The 11,309-nt window shown below is 44.1% G+C and overlaps 2 protein-coding genes across 2 annotated transcripts; one reads left to right on the forward strand and one right to left on the reverse strand.

Moving 5' to 3' along the window:
* Positions 1-649: 649 nt before the first annotated feature.
* On the reverse strand, positions 650-3,938 carry LOC117767504 (transcriptional activator protein Pur-beta-like). Its single transcript, XM_034595224.1, has one exon. The coding sequence runs from the start codon at positions 3,914-3,916 to the stop codon at positions 2,939-2,941; it is 978 nt and encodes a 325-aa protein (XP_034451115.1). The 5' UTR covers positions 3,917-3,938; the 3' UTR covers positions 650-2,938.
* Positions 3,939-4,441: 503 nt separating this feature from the next.
* LOC117767505 (histone H2A.V) lies at positions 4,442-7,124 on the forward strand. Its single transcript, XM_034595226.1, has 5 exons — positions 4,442-4,586; positions 5,879-5,956; positions 6,057-6,170; positions 6,278-6,407; positions 6,534-7,124. The coding sequence occupies exons 1-5, from the start codon at positions 4,584-4,586 to the stop codon at positions 6,593-6,595; spliced, it is 387 nt and encodes a 128-aa protein (XP_034451117.1). The 5' UTR covers positions 4,442-4,583; the 3' UTR covers positions 6,596-7,124.
* Positions 7,125-11,309: the final 4,185 nt, after the last annotated feature.

Consider the following 11,309-nt stretch of genomic DNA (forward strand, 5'->3'; position numbering starts at 1 on the left):
CCCCGGACATTTCCCCCTGACCTTCCTCTGAATGAGCTTTGACAGACTGCAAACAGCTGGGAAACTTTCAGTACCTCTAAAATAAGACCCGCCCCCCCGTCAGGCCCTTCACATATTGCCCTGCTGACCTGCACCACGTAGGCCTGAGTGCTGCAGGGTATTTTTAGGGTCCAGGCAAACCTCGAAGGATACAACATTTTTAATTCAAACACTTTGTGCAAGCAGGACTTTTGCATTATTTTGGTGTTTGTATGCTTGGTTTCTATTTTGTTGATGTTCTGATGAGTGCTTTTCAGTTTCACACTCATTTACTCTGAGCTTCATTCTGAGCTTTTCTACCTTTGAATCTCAGAAATAGTGTAAAACTTTTCCTTTGACTTCACTTTATGTATTTAGCAGCTCACTAGTTTAGTTTAAGATGCGATAGTAAATAGAAAATCTGCGGATTACGGACTTTGTCTCAAAAAACAGGCAACGTGAAGAGGTCACCTTCATTTTTGTTTAGCATTTCTTAGCCAAAATGATTCACCAATTGATTCTGAAAATAATCTGAAGGTTGATGATTACATGAATAACATGAGCGGATCCTAAAAAACGTAACGAAAACTGCGACCTCCAGCTGGACGGAGTATAAAAGACACCACACTTCTCCTGAGCAAAAAACATTTTTTTTTATTTCTCGTTGAAAGGAACTTGGTAGAATATTACAGCAGAACACACATGACTGAAACAGCTGCCATTTCACGTAACACAGTACAGGAAGAAGGATGTAGTTCAATCTCATGTGTAATATTATATATAGTATATTTATATCAATAGAAAAGAAAGAAAAAAAAAAAACTATTGCTCCCAGATATTGAGTATTTTTTTTTTTTTTTTTTTTCATATGGCATTTCTCTGCTGTGTTGAAGTGGGTAAAGTAAAATTCAACGAGAGGTTTACACACCAAAGGAAGTGGGACAATGAAGGTGACATTCCCCAAAGCACGGGAAGTCTGTGGCTTTTTTTTAATTATTAGGCTGAGAAGTAAACTTTAAACCTTTTTTTTTTTCTCCGTTGCAATATAGAAATAAAACTTAAAACCGCTCTCTCAAAAAAAAAAAAAAAAAGGATAAATACCATCATACAGCAATCAGAGTATGCAAAATAAAAGAACACAAGGCAGCTCCGCGCAAGAGCAGGCATGCAAAAATGATCATATTTTAAAAAGGAGCACTAAAGACAAAAGGTTGATGACTGCGGGTGTTTATGTTTGCGTCGTATGGCAACTGATGGAAAGCCAGTTTATGACAAACATGGTAAAAACGTGTGGACTGAAACGAGGGGACAGCTCGATGCTCTGTAAAGTGAACTGGAGTGCTGAGTGTTTGCTGACAAACCACTTCAATGAAGTTGTTTCTAGAAATTGCTATAACATATTGTGTTATCAATTTGTTGTACTCTTTTTTTGTTTTTTTTTGTTATTTCCTCTAAGGAATAAAAGAAATGTTAGGAAAAAAGCAGGTATGAAATATCACCCTGGACAGTTGCATCCAAGTTTAGTGTTTTAAATAAGCCACTTTAGGCAGCGTTATCTTATAAATGTCTCATGTTACTAAGACATATTTCAATATATCTCTTTTGAAAAATAATTCTATCTATACTTGATCTTTTTAGTAAGTAAATCTCTTCCAGTAAATATTTTTCTATAAGTACAGCACCCCACTGTGGGTTGTGTGTTTTCCAAAAGCACCAAATTTTTCTTACAATCAGACTGAATGTTACTTCAGTCATTAATGGTCTGAGTTCAGGATTAAAAGGATCCAAATAGCGCATCCTAAATAGGTCAACAAGGTCAGTTCGCCTTGAGACTGTAGCTCAATATTAAGCTTTAACTCGGAAAAATCGTGACTAAGAGGCCTTAGCTCGCTGCATCCCTGTCGACCAAAGGGTCACGGGGGTCAAACGAGGCCCTGCATCATCTGAAACATCATCAGTTGCCACAGACGTCTCAAACGCAGCGACTGGCAGAACCAGATCTGCACCCAGGACCTCTAGAAAATGCTGATACACCCCCCAGAAATACAGACGGGACTTGCCACGTGTGAGCAGGCCTCACCACACTTCAGCTATTGGAGCAGGAGGTCAGCACCTGAGGGAGGGAGCGAGGGAAGGAATGAAGGAGGGAGGGACATCATTTGGACTCATCTGGAGTGTCCAGGGAATCCAAACGAGTCGTGTGCTTGTAACAGGTCACCTCGTGGGACCTCTCGGGGCCGAGAGGTCGTCCTGCGGTGCCAGGGATTGCTCCTCCCCCCTCCTCCTCCTCCGACACAGTTGAAGACCGTGGCTCTGAGTGTTGTGGGTCTGTCTGGGCAAGCCGTTGGTTACAGGTCACTTCAGACAAATGAACACACACACACACACACAGCCATGGTGGGTGATGCAGGCGTCTCACTCCCACTCTGCAGCTGCTGGTTGGAGTATGACACACTTCCTCTTCATCACAGGTCAGCGCCAGGTGAGCTCTTGCCATTGGATGTCAACCAGGAAGTGAGGCTGCTTGGTCTTGAGCGTTGTCAAACTTAATTTGCTGGGCTACACGTGTGAGGTTTTCTAATGGACAATCTATATATAGATATATATTCATATATAATATTCTTTATCAATGGGGTGGGGTGGGGGAGGGGGGGGTCTCATACAGCAGCTGACTACTGCAGTCCGCACTGATTTAGCTATAACATCCACCTACACTTTAGGACATGATTCTCTTATATAGACAGTAATTTCTCAGTCAAATATACTTTTTATGTTACTCCGTTGTTTTTTTTTTAGCATTTTAAATGTTCGATTCGTCATGCACAGAATAGTCGTTCCTCTCTCTCTCTCTCTCTCTCTCTTGTTTATCTCCAGACTTTGCATCATGTTGTCAGCTTCATCACAAGTAGCCTCCTCTCCATCAATCGTCGTCCACGTCGTCGCCCTCCGACTCCTCTCCGGTCCTCCTCTCGTACATCTTATCCCGGTGCCTCTCCTGGATCTCCTTCATCTCCTCGGCGTAGCGGCTGAACGCTCCCCCGAACTTGCTCCACGCCTTGAAGGGGATCGTGATAGAGTTTCTGTAACTGGGCTTCACCTCGCTCACCCGCAAGAACACTCCGTACTTGTTGGATCCCACGTCGAAGAAGAACCGCTTGGAGTCCACCATGATGGAGGTGCCCTCCGGGAGCACGCTGAAGCCCCCGGCCCCTGCGCCGCCGGACAGCTCCTCCTCGTCTCCGCCGTAGTCGTCTATCAACTTGGCCAAAGCATCGCGGAACTCTATTAAGCCCTGGGCCGGGAGAGCGATGGTCTGTCCGGTCTGCAGGCCGGACCCGGGGATGCCACCGGCTCCCACTCCGAAACCGGGCCCTCGGTTGACGGTCTGCCGGATCCGGAGAAAGCGACCCCGCTGGTTCTCCTTGAGGTCGAGGTAGTATTTTCGGTTCTCACGCACCAGGAACTCGCTCTTCAAGGCCCGTCTAGGCCCGGTGTCATCCCCGCCGGATGACTGCGCGATCTGCTCCGGGGTGCTGGGCCCGAGCTGGGCGTAGTGCTCTATGAAATCCCCCAGGTAGTCGCGGAACTCCGCCGCCACGGACATGGAGAGGGTCAGGCGACTTTTCGAGCCCCCGGCGCCGACCTCGGCGATTTTGATGAACCGGCCTTTGGCGTTCTGCTTCACGTCGAGGTAGAAGCGCTTGTTCTGGATGTCCAGCCGCTTCGAGGCCAGCTCCTGGGTCTCCGCGTCCCGCTGGTAGTGCTGGAACCCGCTCCCGCTGCCTCCACCTCCACCACCTCCTCCTCCACCCCCTCCGCCACCGCCTCCACTGCCTCCACCTCCGCCGCCACTGCCTCCGCCGCCGCCGCGCTCGCTACCACTGTCCCCATCCGCCATCTTCGCCACCAGCAGCCCGTTCTCTGCGCCGCTCTGACCCCCACCTCCGCCTTCAGTAAACCGGACGCAGATCCTCGAGCTCTCATTGGCCTCTCCTACTGTCAATCACACCAACAACTGTAATCCCCGCGTTCTCTTTCGCCGGTTCACCTGTCAGTCAAGAAAACGTCCCCGCCCCCTTGACGACGTATATAAACTCTCCTCACTCCTCCACTGAAGTTTAATCCACTCAGCTGAACCCGATTTACTGAGTTTAACTGTGAGTTCATGATCGTCCTCGCTCTGTCGGTGCGGACACTTTGAATCTGGAGCAGTAACAAGTGTCGTAGAACTGATATTCATGAGTTAATCCAACCGCAGCCTGTGTATTATGTGTGTTTTCAGGGCGGAAGGACACACTCGTAGTCCCGCCTACTTGTTGGTTCCGTGCGCAAAGGCGGACACGACCTACGGGCACGGTGTGGGGGATGGGTGACCGCCCTGTAAGCCCGCTTCCGATTGGTCGACGCGGCGATTCGAAGCAACAACGCCCGTTCCCATTGGCTCCCGGGACTCCCACGAGGGGTCGCATGCCAAAGCTTTGCAAGAGGCTTTATTGTTTCTTCGCTTTCGGGATCCGAGATTTCGCGTTTTCCGTCCGCTCGCTTCTACAATCAAACCCGGGAAAATGGTAGGTGCGCCTCGGCTGCTGGGGGGGTCGGCGTGTCCGCGGTGTTACCGGGAGAAAGTGCCGGTTACAGTGTGAACCGGGGGCTGTGTGGTTAATAAAAAATAATAAAATAAAAAAAAAGCTCGCTAAGGAGCTAAGTGTCAGCTAGCGCGTTAGCATTAGCATTAGCAGAATAAGTGCGGTGTTTGTTTTGATTTTTTCCCGTTAAATTCCTGGATGATGTTCGTCCGTGTGTGTTTCCGTTGGATGGTTGCGGGCGTGAAGCGTTAACTTCGGCGGCAGAACGCGTTCTGTGAGTCGGTGTAGCCTCTGAGTTAGCAACCATTAGCAGGCTAAGTTTAGCTACTCAACGGTTGGAGTGTTGATCGCATGTCTTCGGGAATAGGTGTGTAAACTTTTTGGGGAGGGGGGGGATTTTAATGGAATCGACCCTGTGGCTTTTTCCTTTTATTCACGTGCACGATTCAGTGAGTTGAACTTTTCTTTCTTTCTTCTTCCTCCGGCTAAAATCCACGAATGAAAAAACTTGACCGTCCCGAAAGCGGCGCGTGTGTCCCGCTGTTTGCCCGCGGGCTCCACAGCTGACAGCTCCCCGTGTGTTTCTGCGAGAATCCCCCGCTGTTAGGCTGTCAACTTCACCGGGCTTTTACCCCCTGTGTGTGTGTGTGTGTGTGTGTATGTGCGTGTGTGTGGGGGGGTCCATGTCCCGCCACCACCGCCCATCTTTCGTTTGTTGTGTTTTATTTCGCCTTGGCGGGAAAGCGGTGACAGTTAAACCGGGAATCTACCGTTGATCCTCCAGCGTGCTGCGTTCGAAGCTCATTCTCTCATTAGTCGAGTTTCTTGTTTTGAAACCGAACCACACCTCGGAAATGGGTTTTAAATTAAAACGACATATAGGTCTTAAATAGACACAACAGACATGTGCTTGAAAACTAGTTTTATGTTCAAGTCAATGAAACTTTATCGGCAAACAAACTTATAGTTATAATACAATAGTGTATGTGGTGGAAATTATTTCTTCTCGTGTCATATTTTGAGCATTGTCAGGAAATGTTAGTGTTACCCTCACTCACTGTTATTTTGATATCTTCTTACGCGTATTAATAGATTTAAACAAATTCTCAATCAAAGATATTGTTTAGACATTTTTGGGGGTCTTAAATTACATTTAAAAATGTCTTAAAGTGTTACATTTCACTCAACCCAGATTATGCTGACCGTCACTTTATGAAATCCGAGCATCATAAATTGGAAGGCTTATTGTTTTTGTGATTTCCTTTCTACAACAGGCTGGTGGTAAAGCAGGAAAAGACAGCGGCAAAGCCAAGGCGAAAGCAGTGTCCCGCTCCCAAAGGGCTGGACTGCAGGTGAGTCCCTTCACTCCTCATTTCTAGTCCTGTTTCTTTATGTCATGCTATTTGTTTCTTCCTGGGTTTGACCGCTGTCTCGTGTCTTGTCGCCTGCCAGTTCCCAGTGGGTCGTATCCACAGGCACTTGAAAACTCGCACAACCAGCCACGGTCGTGTAGGAGCCACAGCAGCTGTGTACAGCGCTGCTATCCTCGAGTACCTCACCGCTGAAGTAAGCCTTCGCCGTAGCGTGCACATTTGTGGTTAGCGGTTTAAGGTGTGACATCATCTGTGAGGTGTTTCCACCAATGTTTGTTCACGGTCGTGTTTTGTTCCCAGGTACTAGAGTTGGCGGGCAACGCCTCCAAAGACTTGAAGGTGAAGCGTATCACTCCCCGTCACTTGCAGCTCGCCATTCGTGGTGACGAGGAGTTGGACTCCCTCATCAAGGCAACAATTGCTGGAGGAGGTAAGCAGAGGAATTTTGCCAACAGACAAATTCTGTTGGTTTATTGCTTGTGTATTTGCTTCTCCTGCACAACACATCGGGCTTTGTTTGAAACGTTTCATCTCACCGACTCTTGTTTGTTTTCAGGTGTCATTCCCCACATCCACAAATCCCTCATTGGGAAGAAGGGCCAGCAGAAGACTGCATAGACGCCATGTTGACCAGAAGTTTTGGGGCTTGGGCTTTGATCGGACCAGGAGTTCACATTTGTTCTTTTTTATTAATATTATAGCAAACGAAGAGTGATTGTTAGGCTTTGTGTTGTTATATTTTCCCATAACTAGAAAAAGTACAGTAATCCCCTTAACGACAAAAAACCCTTTGTATGTTATTGTAGAACGTTTGACTGGGGGAGTTCGTGATTATTTTAAGTGGTGACAGTGAATTTGTTTGATTGGCCTGGGACTCTGTAATGTTTTATACTGAAAAAAGAAATTGTTAAACCATTTTTTATATAAAAAAAAAAACTTGCTTTGTGGTTATTTTCTTGAAGTTACGATATTTACTATAATACAAGTTTTTAAGGAGAAGAGATTTTTGAACAGCAAATTAGTGAACAGCTAACTGAGATGGTGCTTATTTTCTTTTTGACTTACTGTAATCTTTTGAACTGCACAACCATAGCGTTGTATTAAAATAATTTTTTACATTAAAATGGAAAAACCCTCATTGCGACCATCTGCTGCAGTGTTTTGTGCTGATGTTTCTGACGGTGTTCGACTTTCATATTAGACTTTGAGTTTCAGCTGCTGTGGTCAGGTGACACTGCTCCTGCACATTTGCATCACTGCGAGTAAAGCGTTTCTCATTTGTCAACTATCACTAAGAGAAAGTTAGGGCCCAGATATTTAAAACAGTCCAGCGCTTCATTCACGCCCCCGAACTGAAGTCCATGATATTTTCTAAGTAAAGAGCTTAGAGTCTCTTTTAAAAGCTTCATGTTCAAGGAAATGACTTTGCGTATTTTATCTTTGATTAAATAACATTTGCATGTTGTCATTGGCTTGAAAACCCTACTTGAAATTATTTTTGCTGTTCTGAATTTTGTAAGTTTTTATACGTGAGGTGCTATGATTGTCTAACAATACACAAACAAAACTACAACATGGTTTTCAGTTTGGTTTTTCAGTGCACGTGTTTTAGATGTTTTTTTTCATAAGAGAAATAAGAGAAAACATGTGGATCCTTTGATGACTCATCACCCGAGTTCCCCAAATTTATCCATAAAACTGAATTCACTCTGAAGTTAGAAAACATCTCATGTCTCAGACTAATTGTTTAATTTGTGTCGAGTTTATGACTGAATAAATAATTACTTATTGCAACATGACTTTTCAAACAGCAGCCGTGGAACCTGTCATGCAAATTTATAATTTAACAGGAGGGGGAGCCACTGACATTCCCAATAACACACCACCTTCCTGGAAAGACAAATACGAACTAAATAAGAATGTGATATAACATTTATATACAAAAACCTTCCTTCAATCAAACTGATCTGCGACATGAAAATACCTCAAATAGCAAAGTGGACTTTTGCAAAACTAGAGGGACTAAGGTTTGAAGAAAAACCTCATAAGCAAAACTTATAACATGATTAATGAACACATGTAGCAGCAGCAACTTTATAAATGATCTTCTACCTTAGAAGATACATTTAAATATATATATATATATAACATGTAAGTCTATTTAAATGACCAGTGTGTTCAGCAGGTTCTGGCAGACATCGACTGTAATATCAATAATCACCTGAAACTAAGAAGAACATCTGTGGTTCGATTCCTGGCTCCTACTCTGTGTGCCGAAGTGTCCTTGTGCAAGACACTGAACCCTCAAACCTGACAGTGTTTGAATGGTGTGAGATATAAGAAGTGCAGTGAATAAGTAAGTAATAATATGAGTGTGTGTGTGTGTGTCAGTGGGTGAATGTGACTTGATATGTAAAGTGTAAAAGTGGTCCATACACACACACACACATTGGTATAATGCATTTCCTATAGCACTTTATCCTATAACATTAACCAGCAACTAAATGCCGCGCTAACCTAAGAGTTCAAAGTGACAGACGCTGCAGACTCTTGGTGGCAGCTGTTGATTCCTGAGTCTACAAAGCATCACCATCACCTTTCTCGAGACCACATGGAGGGACACAGCTCCACCGGGCTGTGGCACAAAACCCCACAGGACATGTCTCGCACCATATTTACTGCAGTCATCTGAGAAACCTGCACATTCCCATGATGCCCTACAGCTGCTTTACTGCACCAGCAAGGACACGTCAGCTGCTGGTGGTGAGAATCATGTGATAAACTTTATTTATCCCCAGCGTCTGCGATCTCAAGGCTGAAACATGTCAGTTGTGCCCTGTTTGCTATTTATTGCTCCTTGTGTTACATATACGTGTCACTGGAGGGAAGCTAGTTCCAGCTAAATACATTTACTTAAAATAATAACGTATTCTATTTTATTAAAGTTTGTAGAGTTGCAATGAAGCTGCACCAAATTGAACACACTCATAAATATCAGTCCACTAAATATTCGATTGTTTTCATAAAGATCCATAAATTCTACGTCCGATATCACAATGTTAAAGAAAGTAAAATAATTGGTTCTGGACCCAAACATTAAGGAAAACGTAATTTAATGACAAAAATATTTTGACATGTTGTGAAATACACGTTAATCTCAGTAATACACTTGATTGGAGTTATTTAAGATAAAATCACTCATGTCTGAGTCTGGCTCTGACTGAAGGTTCAAGAACCATCATCACTTATGAGGAGTTTCATTAACTTCTGTATCTCCTTTCCTGTCTCTGCTGAGCGCGGCGTCAGAAAATCTCTTTATTAAATCATCTATAAACAATGTGCGAATAAATATTCACAGCCGTTTATTCACAGCTCAGTTTACTCTCGTCTGACTCAGAGGTGTAATGACTCTGAGATGATAAAAACAGCAGCAGCTCATGGCCCAACACTGGCAGGAGGATCTTATTACGACGGAAACAGAACTGACCTTTAGCAATAATCTCATCTACACCGCCGCACCCACAGCAGAAAGATAATAAAACATCAGATCTGAGTCGCACCTTTTCATTATGTACATTTTGTCCAATAACCTGAAGGAACAGAACATTCAGATCAGACTCCTGGCTTCTTTACTAGTTTTATTCGTATACATTTGTTGTAAATCTTTCTTCAGAAAATTGGGTTATATTTGTTATTTTTCTATGTCTTAGAAACGTGAGTATAAAACCATGCTAGTGGCTTAGTGTGTTTGTATATTACATCATAGACTGTATAGCTGTTCTCAGACATGACCTGCGGCGGATGTCTCGAGGGTTCAGACTTTCCACATCCGAGATGACGTGTTTTTGTTTACGGCACATCGACACCGGCGTCGGCCCCTTATCACCAAAAGCTCCCTTGACATCTTTGTCTGTCTTCTACGTGTTTGGCTCCAATTTGTCACCCTGAGATATATATGTTTGGTTTGTCACACGTTAGAAACGTCACCAACACGCCCACTCGCTCGCGTGAATCCTGCGGAGGATCTCCTCTTCTCACATTGACATGAAAGTTATCATGATCTGGGGGAACAGAGTAGAACGACCAGGACAATTGCTTGATTAACATGAAATGCCTGAACAAAAACCACATTCGATCCCTTTTACCAGATAACAACATCTTCTGAAATCACTCTCGGGTCAAGACAAAGTAGGTGAAGGAAACTGCTGCAAACTCAGGAACCCCTGACCCAGGAGATAGAGATTTCACTGATCAAACGGGACATCACATGTATTGTCCACATGAGTGCGAGCGTCTGCAGGAGCACATGAAAGCTGCAGCAGCCTCACATCTTCAAAGAGCAAGAATCATTTGTTTATTCTTACATCTCTGTCTTTAGACTTTCCTCCGGAGGACGGTGGGAGGGTGACAGCTGGGAGTCGGCCGTCAGCTCCAGTTTTCTGCTGCAGCCGAGAGGAGACGCCTGAAATGCAGCTTTAAAAAAGAAAAACTGGGGCAGCGTTTGAGGTAATGATCCAGAAACATTTGTTTTACTGGTTTCATGACACATCATGTTTGCTGCTGTAGATTTTCTGGAGGAAAGAGAAGCATCACAGCAACAGTGACGGTTTTTTAAATGTATTGATGCAGCTCTGATCACTGTCATACACTTTAGATTGCAGGAGGTAAAGTGTAAAAACACCACACACAGACTGTTTATAAAGACGGAGAACAACTCTCCCATCTCTCCTGTTAACTTCGGCTTTAATTAGTGATTTGATGCGATAAGAATGAGGCGAGACATCATGATTGACAGCTGAGACTGACTCGCAAATGGTCGTGTGTCTGCGAGAGCTCGACGCCTCGGCTGCGTCCTCCAGTCGATGCACTGCGCAGACTACAGCTCCAAACAGCACCAATCGGCACAAGATGGCAGCGTTTGTCCTCAGGATATTTTGGTTTTGGATATTTTTCATTTTCAAAATCAAAAAGAAAGAAAGTTCTGTGCAGAGCAGTGAATTCTTGTTAAACTCATGGAAGACCAAAATCCTGTGGCCGGCTCTATATACCTCAATCAAAGAGTTAATTTAATTGTTTATTTTTCTCTCAGTTAGTTAGTAGACTGATATTTGTGTGTGATTTAGATATATATACAGATAAATAGATAGATAGATAGATAGATAGATAGATAGATAGATAGATAGATTAGTTGCAGCCCTGGTTCGATTCATAGCTGTTTTTAAAGGCTTAAAGTGCCACATGTTCAACTGTGTTTAACCTTACACACTTTATATTGTGGCTGAGTGCAGCTGAAACAATGTCTGAGTTAAAGAACCAGCCCACTTACCCTGTA

This window comes from Hippoglossus hippoglossus, chromosome 9 (assembly GCF_009819705.1).
Source record: "Hippoglossus hippoglossus isolate fHipHip1 chromosome 9, fHipHip1.pri, whole genome shotgun sequence".
NCBI lineage: Eukaryota > Metazoa > Chordata > Actinopteri > Pleuronectiformes > Pleuronectidae > Hippoglossus > Hippoglossus hippoglossus.